The sequence below is a fragment of the Piliocolobus tephrosceles genome, chromosome 17 (genome assembly GCF_002776525.5).
Source record: "Piliocolobus tephrosceles isolate RC106 chromosome 17, ASM277652v3, whole genome shotgun sequence".
In the NCBI taxonomy this organism is placed as follows: domain Eukaryota; kingdom Metazoa; phylum Chordata; class Mammalia; order Primates; family Cercopithecidae; genus Piliocolobus; species Piliocolobus tephrosceles.
In genome coordinates, this window is record NC_045450.1 from 19,488,283 (window position 1) to 19,509,453 (window position 21,171).

General features: G+C 41.0%; 1 protein-coding gene across 5 annotated transcripts in view; it reads left to right on the plus strand.

The window, feature by feature from the left end:
- The first annotated feature begins 632 nt into the window (after positions 1-632).
- ACSM3 (acyl-CoA synthetase medium chain family member 3) overlaps positions 633-21,171 on the plus strand; it is a 34,467-nt gene continuing 13,928 nt past the window's right edge. For all 5 annotated transcript variants that reach the window (XM_026455361.1, XM_026455360.1, XM_026455363.1 and 2 more), the window contains exons 1-7: positions 633-799; positions 6,380-6,649; positions 12,894-13,104; positions 14,414-14,621; positions 17,860-18,003; positions 18,120-18,276; positions 18,852-18,931. In XM_026455361.1, coding sequence (XP_026311146.1) covers positions 6,431-6,649; positions 12,894-13,104; positions 14,414-14,621; positions 17,860-18,003; positions 18,120-18,276; positions 18,852-18,931 — 1,019 coding nt within the window. In that variant the 5' untranslated portion in view covers positions 633-799; positions 6,380-6,430. The remainder of the gene's footprint in view (positions 800-6,379; positions 6,650-12,893; positions 13,105-14,413; positions 14,622-17,859; positions 18,004-18,119; positions 18,277-18,851; positions 18,932-21,171) is intronic.

Genomic DNA, 21,171 nt, shown 5'->3' on the forward strand with positions numbered 1-21,171 from the left:
GATTTTGGCCAGGGGGATATCTGAGGGAAGAGTTTCAGTCAGTGGAACTGTGAATTCAGAAAGCCTGAGGCTGAAACAGGCAAGTGTGTTTGAGAAAAAGCAAGGAGGCTGGTGGCTGTCCTGAGTGAGGCAGAGGAAGGGGGATGGGCTGCGGATCAGAGGACCTTGTGCCAGATCATGCAACTCCTTGCAATTCATGTAAGGATTCGGATTTTACCTGGAAAGGAAAGAGAAGCACTGAAAGATTTGAGCAGGGGAGTAACCTGATAGCATTTATGTTTAGTCCTGCCACTTCAACAGATAAACACATCAACGTGTTTGCTGAGATTTAAGCCAACCCATAACCACCCCTCAACTTCTTTCCTTTCAATTTCAAAACTCCTCTATGGCTTCCTCCATCTGTTCTTTCCTCCTTCTGAAAAGTGCTTTCTTTGCCCCTTTACAGAACTAACCACTTCGGCAACTCCTTGGACACTTTCCTTCTTGTGAATAATTTGCTTTCTCGGCCCCTCAAAAGCTTGCTGTGCATGTAAATCATTAACTGTAAGAGGAACCGCTGGGAGTCGTGCAAACTTTCATTGTAAACTTTAGCCCAGAACTTGGTTCCTCCTCCAGAATGTCTCCACCAATCAAGGAAAGTGCTTTGGGCTAGTCTTGCTCCTCCGGGTTGTCAGACTGCTCCTCCCTCTTCTTTTGACTGCTACGACGAAAAAGCGGATGTGAGAACTCAAGATTCAGGGCTGCTCTTCTAGAAAACAAGTCTGCCATAATCTCCAGCTGCGTTGGAATCCGTTAACTAGTGAGTACCTCATCTCCTCTCCTGTGGAAGATTTCCTGAACTGGCACGTCTGATTTTTAGCAAAGATAACAAACAGATGAACAAAACCAACAATCAAAAATGCTGTCATTAAAGTCTTGGGCAGCCAAAGTTTGTCTCAGAATTTCTCAGTTGTGTGATACTATCTATTAAGTGATGAGGAGTATGCACATACAAAAGGCTATAAATGTAGCAGCTGAGTTTTCATATTGAGCCTTTTGGTGCTATTTGATTTTTTGAAAAACTATGTACATGTGTTAACTTGATTTTTTAAAATTTTAATTTTAATTGAACCGGATGTGGTGACTCACGCCTGTAATCCCAGCACTTTGGGAGGCTATGGTGGGCAGATGAAGATCACTTAAGGCCAGGAGTTCAAGACCAGCCTGGTCAACATGGTGAAACCCTATCTCTACTGAAAATAAAAAATTAGCCAGGTGTGGTGGCAGGTGCCTGTAACCCCAGCTACTTGGGAGCCTGAGGCAGGAGAGTCACTTGAACCTGGGAGGTGGAGGTTGCAGTAAGCTGAGATTGCACCACTGCACTCAAGCCTGGGTGACAGAGCAAGACTCCATCTCAAAAAAAAAAAAAAAAAGACCAGGTACTGGCTGAGTTTTTCACTGTACTGTCTGCTTAGCTCCCCACCTCGCTGGGTGACAGATCTTCTGCATCATCCAGAAAGTATGTAAATTACTTCTAGGAAACTTTGAGAAACACAGATGCAAACCTAAGAGCAGCCAGTTTTCTCCTTTAGGTGGTCAAGGGCAGCTGCAAAAGTTCTGTATAGGAGGGGTTTCAGGCAGGGTCTGGTTGGGGTTGGAGAGAACAGCAGTGGCTTTACCTTGCGTTGAGGCTGTAAATGTTAAACTACTGTTGTTACTTTTATACTTAGAGGGAGGATGTTTATGGAGATGTGGGGAGGCTAAAGCCCCCTTGGCTGTAGGGACAAAGAGCTTGCATTTCAGATGAGACCTTAAATACTTGCAGAGCCCATCTGATCAGGGGTGGTCCTGTCTTTCTTAGAAGAGTTTTCCTTATCAGTGTGGCTCACTATAAAAATCTGGAGTCACCCTGGAAAAGTTACCTCAGCTCTTTTACCTACAAATAATTTTGTAAACCTGGGAAATAGAAGTTGTAAAATGCTAAGATCAATGCAAAGGGAGGAAAAGAACTTTGTTGAGGAGAAGGTAATCTTATGGTTTTGATGAAGAGGATGTTGATATTTGCTTTTTGGTAGAACAGAATGGTTGGGTTCATTTTAAGCTCCAAATGACTGATCAATTTTCTTTTCAACATACGTTTGAAGGATTCTGAATGTGGTATAGAGTATTGTATGGAAGCTAAGGAAGAAATCATACTAAACTCTGATTCTATTCAGAATCAGCAAGCTAAGTATGGTATATTTATCCCCAATCATATTGATATTTACATAATTATATAATGTCTTCCTTAATAGTCTATAAGCTTCATGGGAGCAAGACCAGCTGTGTCTTGTTCACAGCTATATTTTCAGCATTTAGTACAGGTCTGGCATATAGCAAGTGTTCAATACATGTATGGGTAATGAATAAATACATTGTCCAATTTAAATATTAGACTTGCCAGCTAATTCTGTTAAGAAGAGAGCACCCAAGAGCACAGGCTGTGACTTGCCAGCATACAACAGGGTCCAGTTTGTGTCTGTTTGTGTATACTTCCTTGTCTGTAAAATAAAAATAATAATAAATAACTGCAAAGTGCTTAACAGTACAACCACCTGCCAGATCGCTGCAAAAATATTACCTCCCTAGAGAGACCTTCTAAAAGGTCCCTTTTCTCCCATTACTCTCTTTGTTTTCTTGTGTAACATCACATTTATTTATTCCCTTGTTTACTATATGTGTCCTTCCATGAGAGCAGGGAGGACCTTGTCTCTTTCATTCCCTCCTATATCCTCTATGTCTGAAATAATTCATGGCAAGTGATTAATAATTGTTGAATAAATAAATGAATCATGCCAACCTACCAAGAATGAAGCTCAAGACCTTATGATATTTGGCCAAATTCCTGCCTCTTATTTAATAGAATCAGAAATTTTTTCTAATACCTCACAACCATTTAAAAATACTATTCATTTTCACATCCAAGTAATGAAAGAATCAGGACATTCCTTTTGGAAGAAATAGTTTCAACATTTTATCTAAATTGCAAAATTATACAAAAACTCAAGTGATCATTGATAGGGGACCAGTTTAAGAAATTACAGTGCAGTTCTTCACTAGAATGTCATGCAACTGTTAAAAGAAAAAAACATGGCCAAGTGTGTTGGCTCCCACCTGTAATCCTAGCGCTTTGTGAGGCTGTGTGCGTGTTTGTGTATATTTCCTTGTCTGTAAAATGGAAATAATAATAAATAACTGCAGAGTGCTTACACAGGAGGATTGCTTGAGGTCAGGAGTTTGAGACCATCTTGGGCAATATAGCGAGACCCCATCTCTAAAAAACATTTTAAAAACACTTAGCTGGGTGTGGTGGCACACACCTGTAATCCCAGGTACTCTGGAGGCTGAGGCAGGAGGATCGCTTCATCCCAGAAGTTCAAGGCTGCAGTGAGGTATGGTCGTGCCACTACAGTCCAGTCTGGGTGACAGAGTGAGATCCTGTCTTTAGCGGGGGGAAGAAAAGGAAAGAGTAAATAAATAAATACTTATTTAAAAAAATAGAATGAAGATCTCTGTGCACTGGTATAGAAAGGCCTCAAAAGGTACATTGTTAAAAACGTTTTTAGTGGGCAGAATAGTGTGTATTCTGGGCTACCTGTTGTGTAAAATTGGTGGAGAAATAAGAATCTATACTCATAATTTGCTTGAATGCACATAAAGAAATCCTGAAAAGATAAGTAGAAAGAATAATAGTGGTTTCCTGGGGGTGAGAGCAAACCAGGCAGCTTTGAGACTAGAGGTAGGAGGCAGATATTTTTTTTCTCTATGTACCTTTTATGATTTTTTTGAGCCATTTGAAGATATTATGCGAAAAAAATTAAAAACAGAAAGAGACAAGTAGTGTTAGTTACTTCTTCTTTCAGTTGAAGGAAACCTGATGCTAATTCTGTTCAGAGGAGAGCACCCAAGAGCACAGGCTGTGACTTGCCAGCATACAACAGGGTCCAGTAGTTCCCTCTCTACCCAATCCCCAATGCCAAACAGAATGACGCTGTTGGACTTAAGGTCTTAACCCGCAGGGCAACTGGGATTCAGAGTGATTTTAGTTCTGTTCTTAAGAGCAGCCTTTTCTCCTAAAGCCTGCCAAGAAATTTTTGCTAATGCTTCCTGGGAACATAACAGACAAGGCCCCTGCTCTGGTAGAGCTTACATCACAGTGCAAAGATGAGCAAACTGCAGCCCATGGGCCAAATCCAGCCCTGCGCCTGTTTTTGTATAGTCTTTGTACTGAGAATGGTTTTTAAATTTTTTAATGGCTGAAAAAACTAAAAGAGGAACACCAATTCATGACACATGAAAATTAAATGAAATTCTAGAGTCAGTATCCATAAATAAGGTTTTATTAGAACACAGCCATGCCAAAATGTATTTATGTATTGTCAATGACTGCTCTGTCAATGGCAGAGTTAAATACCTGCAGCAGAACCATATGGCCCACAAAGCCTCAAATATTTAGTGTCTGGCCCTTCACAGAAAAAGTTTGCTGACACCTATTCTAGTAATATGCTTGGCACCATGATAAGCATTTCGCATGCAGTAACCCATTCAGTCTTCAGGAGAAATCTCTGATGGAGGTTCTATTAGTCGCTCCATTGGTAAAATGTGAAACTGAGGTTCAGAGTGATTAATAATTCAAATAAGATCACACAGTTCATAAGTGGCAAAACTGGGAGACCATATCACATGACTATATGACTCAGTAGCCAACGTATTTAACCATCATGCTATAGACCAGTGCTTTTCACACTTGAATGTACATACCTCTCACCTGGGATCTTGTCAACATCTACCAATTCAGCAGATCTAGAGTGGGGCCTGAGAACGTGCATTTCTAACAAGCTTCTAGGTGATAATGATGATGATGCTGGTTCACAAATCACAGCCTCTAAATCAGTGATTCTCAACCATGGCTGCTGCACATTAAAATCTGAGGACATTTTAAAAAATATAAATGGTCCCAGAGCCCACTCTCAAATATTCTGATTTAATTGATCCAAGACCTAGGCATCAGAGTTTTTTCTTTTTAATGCTTTCTTGATGATTCAAATGTACAGCTGGACTGCGAACCACTGCTCTGTTGAAATCCTATTGAATGATAGTAGAAACATTCAAATGGGACTCCAAAGACCAGAGTTCTAGTTCTAACTCTGGTATGACAGAATGAAGCAGGCTGTTTCCCCTCTCTGGGTCTCCAGTTTTCTTTGCAGGTGAAAAAAGGAAAAAGCTGAAACCAGATGGTCTCAGAGGGCTCAAGATCACTGAGTTGTCAGGTCTTCACACAAATAAATGGGAAGGACAGAAGTACCCACGTTTCCTGATGCATTGGGTATATCAACATGATGCCCAAACACCAGGTCTGTTTAGAGTAAAACTGCAATAATTGTAGATGTCAACTAAACTCTCCATTTAGCTGACATCTGCAGTTATGTATTGTTTTGGCAATGTATCAATATAGAAATGCTTCCACATAGCCAGACTGCCTTACATGGCACACAGCTAGAATTGTAGTTAGAATGATGATTTAATGATTATGAGAGTAATATATATTGCAGTGTAGGAAATTTGGAAAATTACAGGAAGTATAATGAGAACATCAAACACTTATAATTCCTAGAACTGCATTTTTAACAGCCTCAACCAAGTAAATGACATTGTGATCAAATGATTTCCCACAGAAGCAGGCAATGGCCAAGAGGGGCCTCCTCCACAGAAGTCCTAAATATTAAAGCCCCATTATTACATCTCCAGTAAATGCAGCTCCAAGCCTGGACTTGAAAGTAGCATGGGCCCCTATTGAGAGCATGGGAACTACAGCCTATTAACTAGACAGTTTATAAACTGTGACAGTGCTTTCATGTCTAATTTTTATTGGGCTACTCTCGATTTCTTCATCTACAGATTATCCACTGTGAAAAATGCTCCTTAACATTTCTGCCCTACTTTGAAATCTGCAGGTGAAAGATATTAGACAAGAAGGCTTAGCCCTTTGCTTTCAGTGAGATTAAGCAGGTGACCCAGATCTTTACTTCTTTAGAAATGCATGTGGGAGTCAATAGTGCACAGTATTCTGGAGAATGGACTAGGACCTGAAAGTTCTGGGTTCAAATCCAGCCAATGCCTCTTACTAGTCATTTTCTCAATCTGTAAACAGACATGATAATAGTACCTACTTCACAGGGTTTCTCTGAGGATTTAATAAGAAAGTGTATATAAAATGAGCACAGTGTTTGGAACACAGAGTGTATGCAGAAAATGGTACCATCATGATGATTATCAATAATAATAACAAAACTTAGCCACTTTGGGGTATGGCTACCTTCAAGACAGAAACAAATATATGTCCTTTTTGCTCGTCTTTTAGATGAATTGGTCTCTGTGCAAATCCTGAGTGCTAAAGTTTCCAACAAGACTGATGCTAGCTTGTGTCACCATGAAGATGCTACATCATGCCAAGTGTTTTCAGCGCCTAACAATTTTTGGTTCTGTGAGGGCATTGCATAAAAATAATAGAAGAGCAACCCCTCAGAATTTTTCCAACTATGAATCCATGAAACAGGACTTCAAACTGGAGATTCCAGAGTATTTCAACTTTGCTAAAGATGTCCTGGACCAATGGACTAATATGGAAAAGGTATGGGGGAAGGGTCAGTCAGACCACAATTTCTCAACTGGGAGTGATTTTACCCCTAGGTAACATCTCTAATGTCTGGAAATATTTTTGTTGCCATGATAGGGGCAGAGGCAGTTGCTACTGGTATCTAACAGGTAAAAGCCAGAGATTCTGCTAAATATCCCATAATGCACAGGGCAGCCTCCAGAACAAAGAATTATTTGACCCGAAATGTCAATAGTTCCATGGTTAGTTGAGAGACCCTGGATTACATAAATGTAGAATTCTAGGTTGACTTAAAAAAAAAAAAAAGGAGAAGAGTGAAAAGTAATTCTGAGAGTCAGAAATGATAGAAAAGGAGGCACAGAAAAATCTTTGGGGAAAATATAAAGGATAAAGGATGCAAGAATTCTCACTCACTGGAAAGAAAAATGGTCAGGCTATATGGGAAATGATTTGGGCCAAAAGAAACGACATGGCTTCCAATGTCTAGAAATAAGGACCCCAGGTTATTATTTTTCCTGTTATTTTTAGTTATGTAATAATTATACATAGTTATGCGGTACAGAGATATTTTTTGATACGTGTATAAAATGTGTAGTGATCAAATCAGAGTAATTAGACTACCCATCATCTCAAATATGCATCATTTCTTTGTGCTGGGAGCATTCAAAATCCTCTCTCCTAGCTTTTTGAACATATATAATAAATTATTCTTAACTGTTTTCACTCTACAGTGCTATAGAACACTAGAACTCATTCCTCCCATCTAGCTATAATTTTGCATCCATTACCCAACCTCTTTCTATCCTCCTCTCCCCACTACCCTTCTCAGCCTCTAAGAGCCACAATTCCACTCTCTACTTCTGTGAGCTCTTTTCAGGCTGGAGTGCAGGGTGTGATCTCAGCCCACTGCAACCTCTGCCTCAGGGGTTCAAGCGATTCTCGTGCCTCAGCCTTCCGAGTAGCTGGGACTACAGGCACCTGCCACCATGCTGGCTAATTTTTGTATTTTTAGTAGAGACAGGGTTTTGCCATGTTAGCCAGGCTGACCTTGAACTCCTGGTCTCAAGTGATCTGCCCACCTTGGTCTCCCAAAGCGCTGGGATTACAGGTGTGAGCCACCCATTGCACTGGGCCGAGCTCCTTTTTTTTTTTAATTTTTAAATTTTTTATTTTATTTTTCTTTTCTTTTTATTTTTTTTATTTTTATTTTTTGAGATGGAGTCTCGCTCTGTGGCCCGGGCTGGAGTGCAGTGGCCAGATCTCAGCTCACTGCAAGCTCCGCCTCCCAGGTTTAGGCCATTCTTCTGCCTCAGCCTCCCGCGTAGCTGGGACTACAAGCGCCCGCCACCTTGCCCGGCTAGTTTTTTGTATTTTTTAGTAGAGACGGGGTTTCACCGTATTAGCCAGGATGGTCTCGATCTCCTGACCTCGTGATCCGCCCGTCTTGGCCTCCCAAAGTGCTGGGATTACAGGCTTGAGCCACTGCGCCCGGCCTTAATTTTTTATTTTTTTAAGAGACAGTGTCTTACTCTGTTGCCCAGGCTGAAGTTCAGTGAAGCTCATTTTTTTAAACTCCCACATATGAGTAAGAACATGTGGCATTTATCTTTCCGTGTCTGACTTATTTCACTTAACATAATGTCCTCCATGTTCATACATGTTGCCACAAATAACCGAATTTCATTCTTTTTTATGGCTGAATAGTATTGCATTGTGTATATATACCACATTTTCTTTATCCATTCATCTGTTGATGGACACTTAAGTTGATTCCGTATCTTGGCTATTATGTACAGTGCTACAATAAACATGGTAGTGCAGATATCTCTTCGATAGACTGATTTCCTTTCCTTTGAAAAATACCCAGTGGTGAGATTGCTAAATCATATGGTAGTTCTATTTTTAGGTTTTTTAGAAGTCTTTGTATTGTTTTCTGCAATGGCGTACTAATTTATATTCTCACCAATAGTGTTTAAGAGTTCCCTTTTCTCCACATCCTCTCAAGCATTTGTTATCTTTTGTCTTTTTGATAATAGCCATTCTAACTGGGTTAAGATCATTATCTCATTGTGGTTTTGATTTGAACTACCCTGATGATTAATGATGTTGAACATTTTTGCATATACTTGCTGCCAATTAGTATGTCTTTTGAGAAATGTCTATTCAGATTCTATGTCCATTTTTTAATTGAATTATTTGTTTGGTTTTTTGTTTGGTTGGTGGTTGTTATTGTTTTTGCTGTTGGTTTATTTACATTCCCTGTATATTCTGAATATTAATTCCTTGTCAGGTGAATAGTTCACAAATATTTTATCCCATTCTACATCCTGTCTCTTCTCTCTGTTGATTGCTTCCTTTACTGTTCAGAAGCTTTTTACCTCTGTATAGTCCCATTTGTCTGTTTTTGTTTTTGGTGCCTATGTTTTCATATCCTTATCCCTAAAATATTTGCTTAGAGGAGTCTCAGAGCCTACTCTGGCTCAGGAAGTTAATAAACTCACTGAGTTTATTAAATTCATTATAAAATTTGTAAAAATTAAAAAATTAAAATTAAAAATAAATGACTTGAAGCATTTGCGCTGTTTTCTTCAGTTGTTTTATAGTTTTGAGTCTTATATTTAAGTCTATAATCCAGTTTGAGTTGATTTTTGTATATGGTGAGAGAAAGGGCTCTAGTCTTAGTCTACTGCATATGGATACCACTTTTCCTCGGACCGTGTACTGAAGAGGATATCCTTTCCTCAGTGTATGTTCTTGGCACCTTTGTTGAAAATCTGTTCAATGTAAATGCGTGGGTTTATTTCTGAGTTCTCTATTCTGTTTCATTGGTCTCTGCATCTGTTTTTATGCCAGTACCATGCTGTTTTGGTTACTATAGCTCTGTAGTGTGATTTGAAGTTAGGAAGTGTGGTGTCTTTGTCTAGTTTTGGTATCAGGGCAATGCTGACTGATAGAATGCACTAGGAAGAATTCCTTCTTCTTCAATTTTTAAAAAGATTTTCAGAAAAATTAATGTTAGGACTGGGAGTGGTGGCTCACGCCTGTAATCCCAGCACTTTGGGAGGCTGAGGCAGGCGGATCACCTGAGGTCAGGAGTTCGAGACCAGCCTGGCCAACATGGTTAAACTGCGTCTCCACTAAAAATACAAAAATTACCCGGGCATGGTGGTGCATGCCTGTAATCCCAGCTACTAGGGAGGCTGAGGCAGGAGAATCGCTTTAACCTGGAAGGCAGAGGTTGCAGTGAACTGAGATCACACCATTGCACTGTAGCCTAGGCGACAAGAATGAGACTCCATCTTGGCGTGAACCCGGGAGGCGGAGCTTGCAGTTAGCCGAGGTCGCGCCACTGCACTCCAGCCTGGGCGACAGAGCGAGACTCCATCTCAAAAAAAAAAAGATTTAGTGTTAGTTCTTTTTTAAAAGTTTGGTAGAATTCAGCAGTAAAGCCATCCAATTCTGGGCTTTTTATTACTGGTTCAATCTCATTACACATTATTGGTCTGTTCAGGTTTTCTATCGTAGTAGGTTATGTGTGTCCAGGAATGTATCCGTTTCCTCTACGTTTTCCAATTTGTTGGCATATAGTTGTTTATAACAGCCTTTAATGATCCTTTGTATTTCTGTGGTACAGTTGTAATGTCTCCTTTTTCATTTCTGATTTTATTTATTTGGGTCTTCTCTCTTTTTTTCTTAATCTAACTAAAGATTTATCTATTTTGTTTTTCTTCAAAAAAAATTTGTTTTGTTGATCTTTTGTAATTTTTGCCTCAATTTCATTTATTTCTGCTCTGATCTTTATTATTTCTTTCTTTCTACTAATTTTGGGTTTAGTTTGTCGTTACTTTTCTTGTTCCTTGAGGTGCGTTCTTAGATTGTTTATTTGAAATCTTTCTACTTTTTTGATATAGGTGTTTTTGGCTATAAACTTCCCTCTTAACACTGTGTTTGCTTTATCTCATTGATTGTGATATGTTTCTATTTTTATTATTTTCAAGAAATTTTTTGCTTTCCTTCTCAATTTCGTCATTGACTCACTGGTCATTCAGGAGCATGTTGTTTAATTTCCATATATGCGTACACTTTCCAAAGTTCCTCGTTACTGATATCTAGTTTTATTCCATTGTGGTCTAAGAAGATACTTGGTATGATTTCAACTTTTAAAAATTTGTTGAAATTTGTTTTGTGCCCTAACATATGGTCTATTCTGGAGAATATGCCATGTGCTGATGAGAAGAAGAATGTGTATTCTGTAGCTGTTGGATAAAATGTTGTGTAAATATCTGTTAGGTCCATTTGGTCCAAAGTGCAGTATAAAACCAATGTTTCTGTGTTAATTTTCTGTCTAGATGATCCGTCTAATGCTGAGGGTGGAGTGTTAAAGTCCCAAACATTGTTGTATTGGAATCTATGTGTTTACATCTAATGATATTTGCTTTCATATCTGGGTGCACTGATGTTGGGTGCATATATATTTACAATTGTTATATCCTCTGGCTGAATTGATCTATTTATCATTATATAATGACCTTTGCCTCTTTTTATGTTTACTGACTTAAAGTCTATTTCATGTGATATAAGCGTAGCTATTCCTGCACATTTCTGGTTTCTATTTGTTTGAAATACTATTTTCCATCTCTTCATTTTCTATGTATATCTTCTTTTTTTTTTTTTTTTTTTTTTTGACAGGGTCTCACTCTGTCGCCAGGCTGGAGTGCAGTGGCGTGATCTCAGCTCACTGCAACCTCCGCCTGCCGGATTCAAGTGATTCTACTGCCTCAGCCTCCCAAGTAGCTGGGACTACAGGTGCATGCCATCATGCCCAGCTAATTTTTGTATTTTTAGTAGAGACAGGTTTCACCGTGTTGGCTAGGATAGTCTCGATCTCTTGACTTCCTGTTCCCCCTTCTTCGGCCTCCCAAAGTGCTGGGATTACAGGCATGAGCCACCACGCCTGGTCCTATCTATGTGTATCTTTACAGGTGAAGTGAGTTTCTTGTAGGCAGCCTATAGTTGGGTCTTGTTTTTTATCCATTCAGTCAGTCCATACAGTCCGTATCTTTTAACTGGGGAATTTAAACTGTTTACATTCAAGATTGTTATTGATAGGTGTTATTTTGTTCATCATGAGGGTGCCAGCAGTGGCTCCAGTGGGTCCCAGGCAGGCTGATTCTCAGGCTCCCAGGTGGTGTGCATGGGCACTGGCAGTAGTGGTGGTAAGCCTCAAGTGAGTCAGACCTCAGGTCCTTTGGCAGTGCACATGGATACTTGTAGTGGTAGCGGCCTGAATGGGCCAGTCCTTGGGTCCCCAGATGGCAATGCAGGCACAAAGCGGCTCTGCCACTAGAGGGAGCAAGATCACGTTCATGGCAGCAGGCTCAGGAAGGTAGCTCTCAGGCTCTGGGGAGTGTGCTTTAGTGCCTTATGTCCTTGGGCAGCCTCCCTGATGTGCTGGACTGCCTGTTCCCTGGGGTGTAGAGTGCTGTGTGTAGGCTCGGGTGCCAGTGGCCTGGCTATATCACTGGATCCACCTGGTGTTGGAATGCTGCAGCCCTCTAGGGGAATGTGTGGGAATGTCAGCAAGGCCCCAGGGATGTGGAGATGCAGGGGCTATTGGCCCCAGGGCAAGATGTAGTATGGTGGTAGCTCTGTTCCTAAAATGATGCCATGCTGTAGCAGCTCGGATCCTGGGGTTTCTTGAAGGGGGACCTGGTACGAACTTCCTCTCTGGAACAATGTTACACTATACTAGTATACTATACTCTATAGCGTTTACTAGGCTCAGGGCCTGTGAGGGCTGAGGGGCTCTCCTGTAGGTGGGATTTCAGGCATCTGTGATGGGAATGTGGACTGCTGAGGATCTTCCACTTACTTTTTCCCCAAAACAGGGAGTCCCTCTGGGCTCTGTGCTGATCCTGGCCAGCTGCTATTCTTCCCTCTCTATACTTTCATCTCTAGTTTTCAGATCTCAGAGGGTTTTGTCACTTCCTTGCTAAATTCCAGTGTTATCCTTTGACATTCTATTTGTCATGTGGTTATCTGCTCACTGTCTTGGTCCTTCTGGTAAGAGGTTAGTACTGGGCATCTCTAGTCATCCATCTGGATGGTGTCTCCCCCAGAGTTATTTCCAAATACTCCATCCATATTCTAACTAATGACTTGTGAATTTTCTTCAGCTAATCTATTCCACTGAGTCAGTTGGCCCAGAATTTAGCTGTATAACAACCTTTAAATCTGTGACTGGTTTGTCTTTCCTCAGGCTGGAAAAAAACCTTCAAATCCAGCCTTCTGGTGGATCAATGGAAAAGGAGAAGAGGTGCGATGGAGTTTTGAGGAACTGGGATCTCTGTCCAGAAAATTTGCCAATATACTTTCAGAAGCCTGTTCCCTACAAAGAGGAGATCGGGTAATTCTGATTCTGCCCAGGGTCCCAGAGTGGTGGCTTGCAAATGTGGCCTGTCTGCGAACAGGTTAGTAATGTTTGCTCTCTGATCATATTTAATACTAAGCTGGATGGGAGATTTTCCAGAACACCTAAGTAATCATGATACATTTATTCTGGTGTGGGCTTATTGTCACAGAGTACCTTTAAATTATATGAAAGTGTTAGGCCATAGTAGGCTAATTCCTTATCCCTAGATGGAACATCTTTAAAAGATAACCTTAGAATTACAGCCTCACAAAAATTGTTGTGTTACCCTGATTAGAAAAAAAAAAGACATTCTAAAGAACCTGTTTTCTGGTCCTGGTTGTTGGTTTCTTGAAGAACCCTGCTGGAGAGGCCTGGTCCTTCCCAAAGTGAAATGATGAGCCAGTGTCAAGAGTCCAGGAATGGCAGACATGTGTTCCCCAATCTTCTTGCCTCCTGTGTCACCTGGGAAGAGCAAAACCTATTGTGAAGACCTTAAGGGTCTGGGACTTAAGGGTGGTGGGGCCCAGGAGGAAGATGTGTATATTTTGGAGAGTCCATTTATCCTTTGAGAAAATAATACCCAAAGCTTACTGAGCACTGTTCTAAGTTCTTTACATGTTTTAACTCATTTAATCCCCTAATTATCCTGTAAGATAAGTACGATTATTATAATATCGTTTTACAGATGCAGAACCTGAAGCTCACAGAGGTGAAGTGGCTTGTCCCAAGTCTCAGCTGTAAGAGTGTCTGGTTCTAGGACATTCTTAATCCTTATACTTCATCTTACAGTATAATATACAACCAGCAGGAATAGAACCACAGAAAAGATGAATGCCTCCACCCGTCCTTTTGGAAAGACATCATAAAGCAATCATATACATTTTAAGAGGCACTAAGCTGAAGTGGTGAAGTGTACAGTTCTGGAGTCAGGCTACAGGGTTCAGTCCCTGCACTGTCACTTACTACTTAGGTGATATCTTGGGCAAGTTATTCATAGCTTTTATGTTTGGGGGTTTTTTATGGTGGGGACTGAATGAGTTAAAACATATAATCAAATACTCAATAAATATTGATTAATATTACTTTTCAATCAAGACCTTCTTCAAGCTCAATGTTATGGATGGTCTTCAAATAAAGAATAATTATCCAGTAGTTAACATGCTTTCATGTTAGGCCAAAGGGGTCATAGACTCTGAAATCTCTTGAAAGGCAAAAGCAGATAAGTGGAAGTAAGATAAATAGATACCTTCCTGGTAAACTGACTAACTCATTCTGAGAAATACGGAATGTATAGATGGTATCTACACTACTCTAACTAACATAATGAAGCCTTTCTTCTAAACACGGTTTCTTTTCTGCCCCTTTAGGGACAGTTTTAATTCCAGGAACCACTCAGCTGACCCAGAAAGACATTCTCTACAGACTACAATCTTCAAAAGCAAACTGCATCATCACCAATGATGTTTTAGCCCCAGCAGTAGATGCTATTGCACCCAAATGTGAAAATCTGCACTCCAAGCTGATTGTATCAGAGAACTCCAGAGAGGGGTGGGGGAACCTTAAGGAGATGATGAAGTGAGTAGCCATGCTTATTGCAGAACAGCTTCCCAAAAGGAAAGGCAACAATAAGAAGATATTAAACCCAGTAGTGATTAGAAAAATGCAAATTAAAACAACAGGCAAAGAGAACAGTTGGTAGTTGTTGCTGCACTAATAGTACTAAACTCTGAAGTAGGAAGGAGCTTGGAGTGCTTTTTGTAGGTTGGGATCCCCTGAGATGGAGATGCGTGTATAGGAAGTTTATTAAGGAGTTCTTTTGGGGTTAATACCTGTGAAGGATGGGTAAGAATGTAGGCTTGGGCAGAGAAAGAAATTTATTTGCGATGTATTCCCTGCAAAGCCTTCAGTCAACCCTCTGGGACCTCTGAAGGTTGAACAGCTCCTCAAAGCTGTTCCCAGCTAAAGCAAGAGGTCCTGGCCTTTATACACCCACATTGATCAGTAATTGGATGTGGGTTGTCCCTAGGAGTCAAGACCTTTAACAAAGCAGCTCTCTTCGGTCGAGGCAATCTCTAAAGAGGGCTCCCAGCACCTGTGGGGATTAAGACCTTCATTCCTGCAGAGGGCTCTTGGAAGTGCAACACAGCCTCAATCACAGAGCTGTTATGATCTCCCAGGGAAATTGATCACAATCAGTCCTTCAGTGTTGGCTATCCCATTCCCTTGCTGACAGCAACACTGGTATCAGGTTAAAATAAGAAAAATGCTTAATGTTAATGGAAGCAATTATAAAACAGAATTTCACTGATGCTGAAGCCTAGCATGGAGTGCTTCCATGGGTTGCTTGGAACTCTTGCCAGGTACTGGTTAATTCTTAGAATTGGGCTGGCAGCAAAGTCCTTCTCTAGAATGAGCTTCCTACCTTTACTCAAGGATTTGGGAGCATGCTTGCAACTATGGACTTTTTCCTACCGCATTTAAAATTGCTAATACTGAGTTCTTGCCAAAGGCCAAGTACTGTTCTAATAAAAATAATGTTATAATTGCAATCATAGCTTATATTGATATGGTTATGTGCCAGAAACTATTCTAAGGACTTCAGATATATTACCTCATGTAAACCTCACAGCAACCTAAGTACTACAATTATATGCTGAATAAGGTCAAATGCTTGTACCTGGCAGAGCTAACTTTCAAACCCAGGCAGTATAGGTGCTGAGCCTACACTCCTCACTTCTGTATGTACTGCCTCTAGTAAGAGATCAGTACGATAACCCTGCCTCAGGTTTTGAGGGCAACAGTATCGGTGATGGAAGTGATAGGAACACAGCTATAGATACTATTTTTTTTTTTTTTTCAGATGGAGTCTCGCTCTGTTGCCCAGGCTGGAGTGCAGTGGTGCAATCTTGGCTTACTGCAACCTCCGCCTCCCGAGTTCAAGCAATTCTTCTGCCTCAGCCTTCCAAGTAGCTGGGATTATAGGCATGTCCCACTATGCCCAGCTAATCTTTTGTATTTTTAGTAGAGACAGGGTTTCACCGTGTTAGCCAGGATGGTCTCAATCTCCTGACCTCATGATCTGCCCCCCTTGGCCTCCCAAAGTGCTGGGATTACAGGTGTGAGCCACTTCACCTGGCCTATAGACACTATTTTTAATTAACCAAGATAATTATGAAATCATAGACTGAACACTTGGTGTAGCTTTGTCAGGTTTTGAAAACAGCTTTTCAGCCGGGCGCGGTGGCTGATGCTCGTAAATCATCACTTTAGGAGGCTGAGGTGGGATGATGGTTTGAGTCCAGGAGTTCAAGACCAGCTTGGGAAACATAGTGAAACCTCTTCTCTACATAAATAAAAGTAATCAGCCAGGCGTGATGATGCATGTCTGTAGTCCCAGCCTACTTGGGAGGCTGAGGTAGGAAGATTGCTTGAACCCAGGAGGTCAAGGCTGCAATGAGCTGTGATTGAGCCGCTGTACTCCAGCCTGGGTGAGAGAGAGAGACCCCGTCTAAAAAAAAAAAAAAGGAAGGAAGGAAGAAAAGAAAAGAAAAGAAAATAGCTTTTCTATATGTCTCATGAATGACCTGGAATGGCCTTGTTGTTTCTACTCACTCTGATCTCCACATGCCTGGATGAATCTGTGTGCATCTTAGACACTTGATATGTATGCGTGCAGCTGCCCTAATGTGTAACTTGTATAGAAGTCTGATTATCCTTTGGAACTAAAAGGTTTTCTTTCTCTTTAACTGGAATTCTTTCTTCCCTGGATGGATGGTTAGATCCTGTTCAGTGTTATTGTCTACTATATCCAGAGTGTCTATATATGTAGTCTCCCTTGTGGGAAACAGAAAAACCATCCTTTCATAGTTGGCAAACTTCTTTTTTTTTTTTTGAGCCAGAGTCTTGCTCTGTCACCCAGGCTGGAGTACAGTGGCTCGATCTTGGCTCACTGCAACCTCCACCTCCCAGGTTCAAGCAATTCTCAGCCTCCTGAGTAGCTGGGATTACAGGTACGTGTCACTGTTCCTGGCTAATTTTTGTATTTTCAGTAGAGACAGGGTTTCGCCATTTTGGCCAGACTGGTCTCGAACTCCTGACCTCAGGTGATTCACCCGCCTCAACCTCCCAAAGTGGTGGGATTACAGGCGTGAGCCACCATGCCCACCCTCAGCAAACATATTCTATAAAAGGGACAGAGAATAAATACTTAAGGCCTTGCAGGCCATATCGTCAGTCTCATCACAACTACTCAACTCTGCCATTGCAGTGTGAAAGCAACCACAGATAATACATCAATGAATAGGCAATAACATTTTACTTACAGAAACAAGAGGCAGGTCAGATTTTGCCAGTAGGCTGTAGTTCGTTGGCCCATCAGTACCCATGACTTTTACTAACATGTATTGTATTAACATACTCATTTTTAAAAATCACATTTTAAAGCATCCATAGGGGAGGGAAGGGGAAAATTCTTCCTTATCCATGATTGCAAGATCACAGACTCCTCACTCTGCTGGAGGTATGATAAAAATCTCAAGTTTTAAAAATGCTTCAATCCTTCTTGATCGTAGGATAAAAAGCTAGGAAAGCAGTTATTACAAATGGGCTTTTGATGACAAAGTTGAGTTTTGATTCTAGAAAGCCCCAAAAGGATAGAGAAAGTGACGGCTTTTACCCTGTAATTCAGGCTAACGCACTGGCACCTGATTCACGACATGAAGAGGTTCAAGTCGATAGCTTCTCAAAATTGTTCCGTGGTAACAGTCTATGATGCTGTGTTTAACATGCAGTCACTGTAGTTTTTCCTTTGCAGATGTGCCAGTGACAGCCACACCTGTGTGAAGACAAAACACAATGAGATCATGGCCATGTTCTTTACCAGTGGAACAAGTGGATATCCGAAAATGACTGCACACACCCACAGCAGTTTTGGCTTAGGATTATCTGTGAATGGAAGGTATACTTCCACAGAAGTGCAGCTGGAAGTGTCAAAACTGCAAAGATGATGATTTATGTACTGGTCTTTTATATTTACTTTCCTATGTACATCAGGGCTACTCTTTGTTTTCCCAGGTTCTGGCTAGATTTAACACCCTCAGATGTGATGTGGAATACCTCAGATACAGGCTGGGCAAAGTCTGCATGGAGTAGTGTTTTTTCTCCATGGATCCAGGGAGCATGTGTATTCGCACACCATTTACCCCGTTTTGAGCCAACTTCTGTCTTGCAAGTAAGCCAAAGCACAGGGAGGTCAATATTTAGAAATGCATTAAGCAGTATGGCTGACAGAACTGGTGAATAAAGCAACTTGCAGAGATCAGAGTAGACAATATGATTTAAGATATGTCACATCCAGAAAGTCAATAAGCCTGAAAAGATACAGTCGGCCCCCTCTGTATCTATAGGTTCTGCAGCCTCTGATTCTGCCAGCCACATATTGAAACTATTTGGGGAGAAAACCAAAAAAACAAAATACAACAATTAAAAAAATGTAAATAAAAAATACCATGTAACAAATATATACATAGCATTTACATTGTTTTAGGCAGTATAAATAATCTAGAGATTTAAAGTTTACGGGAGGATATGCATAGGTTATATGCAAATACCACACAATTTTATATAAGGAACTTAAGCATTCCTGGAACCAATCCTGCAGACACTGAGGGATGATTCTACAAGAAAAGGTAAGAATGCATTTACATTAACATAAACAATGTTTAAATTGTGCTGCACCAACCAAAGACATTTAAGCACTTATTAAAGTTGTGGTAAGACCAAGAGTTTACTTTTTCTAAATTGCAGACACTCTCCAAGTACCCCATTACAGTCTTCTGTTCAGCAGCAACTGTATACCGAATGCTTGTACAGAATGATATGGCCAGGTAAGAAATGTTAGTAAATAGGCATTTAGTGGGGGTAGGAGAGAAGAGGAAGCTATAAAATAAAAGATCTTTCTGCCTGAAACATAGCTCCAAGCCAGCAGACCCAGGATTTAGCAATCTCTCCTCTTCCTCTTTCTCCTTGCCTGCATTCTGTAAATGATAATTACTGTGTCCAGGGCAGGTTCCCCCAAACAAGAAGAAAGTGAGGGTTCAGCTATATCTATAGCTCTCAGCCCAGTGGTTATGGGTAAGAAGATGGTAAATCTTTTGGATGATGGCTTTCTTTGGGCTGAGAAAATAGAGAACTTGCTTCTATTTGGAACCTTATCCCAGCAGATAGAAAAGATGATTCAAATGCTGATTCCATTTGAAACGGTGCATTGGTAATCCGAAAAGAAAAAAAACCCCTGTTTCTCTTTGTTTTGTTTATGTGTTTATTTTTTGTTTTGTTTTATTTCAATAGGGTTTTGGGGAACAGATAGTGTTTGGTTACATGAATAAGTTCTTTAGTGGTGATTTCTGAGATTTTGGTGCACCCATCATGCAAGCAGTATACACTGTACCCAATGTGTAGTCTTTTATCCCTCACCCACCTCCCACCCTTTTCCCAGAGTCCCCACAGTCCATTATAGCATTCTTATGCTTTTGCATCCTCATAACTCAGCTCCCAGCAACTACTATTTTGCTATATTCACAACACTCAATACTCCTGGTCTCCAGATGTAAGGGATCTTTTCCCACACGTTGACCAATTCTCCAACATCAATATGACATTATCTCCCTGTAGGCAGCATCATATCCCACAGGTTAATGACTCAGTCCCACAAGACTGTTTCCCATTTCAAATGGTAATCACAAATCCAGGCTGTCAGCTGCTCATATGACCAAATGGCTATAAATCAGAGATTCCCATGACCCTTCCTTGGGTTTAGTAATTTGTCATGATGGCTCACAGAATGCAGTAACACACTTACTTACATTTCCCGGCTTATTATAAAAGATATGATAAAAGTTACAGATGAATAGCTAGCCAGATGAAGAGGTACATAGGGTGAGGTCCACAAGGTCCCAAGTGCAGCAGCTTCTATCCCTGTGGAGTGGGGGTGCACTACCTTTCCGGCACGTGGTGCTCTCCAAACCTCCTATTTCAGGGATTTTTTTTTGGCTCCATTATGTAGGCATAATTGATTATTAAGTCAATCTCCAGCTCCTCTCCTTTCCCTGAAGAATGGGGGTGAGGCTGAAAGTGCCAAGCTTCTGTTCCTGGCTTGGCCTTTCTGGTGACCAACCCCTATATGGGAGCCCCATTGAGAGTCACCTCATGAGAACAAAAGACAAATTCTATCACCCAGGAAATTCCATGGAATTTAGAAGCTCTGTGTCAGGAACTACAGTCGAAGGCAAAATATTAGAACAAAAGATACTCCTAGCACACCCATCACTTGGGAAATTACAAGGTTTTAGACGCTCTGGACCAGGAACCCAGGATGAAGACCCAGTACAGGTTGAGTATCCCTTATCCAAAATGCTTGAGACCAGAAGTCTTTTGGGTTTCAGATTGTTTTGGATTTTGGAATATTTGCATTACACTGGTTGGGCTGCCCTAATCCAAAAACATGAAACCTGAAATCCTCCAATGAGTATTTCCTTTGAGCATCATGTCGGTGCTAAAAAAGTTTCAGATGTTGGAGCACTTTGGATTTAGAATTTTCAGATTAAAGATACTCAACATCTATGTATTTCTTGTTATAGCACATATCACGGGTAAATATATTTAAATTGATGTTATTTAATTATCGAGTAGGAAATAATTCACCTGCCTTAAAAGCAAAAAGGTATAAAAAAATACACAGTGAAAGGGCTTGCTTCAAACCTTGTCCCCAGTGACCCAGTCCTCTTCCATGGAGGCAAACTGAGTTTCCAGTTTCTTGTCTATTCTCCCTGAAAGTACACAAACTGGCCGGGCGCAGTGGCTCAAGCCTGTAATCCCAGCACTTTGGGAGGCCGAGATGGGCGGATCACGAGGTCAGGAGATCGAGACCATCCTGGCTAACACGGTGAAACCCCGTCTCTACTAAAAAATACAAAAAACTAGTTGGGCGAGGTGGCAGGCATCTGTAGTCCCAGCTACTCGGGAGGCTGAGGCAGGAGAATGGCGTAAACCTGGGAGGCGGAGCTTGCAGTGAGCTGAGATCCAGCCACTGCACTCCAGCCTGGGCGACAGAGCGAGACTCCGTCTC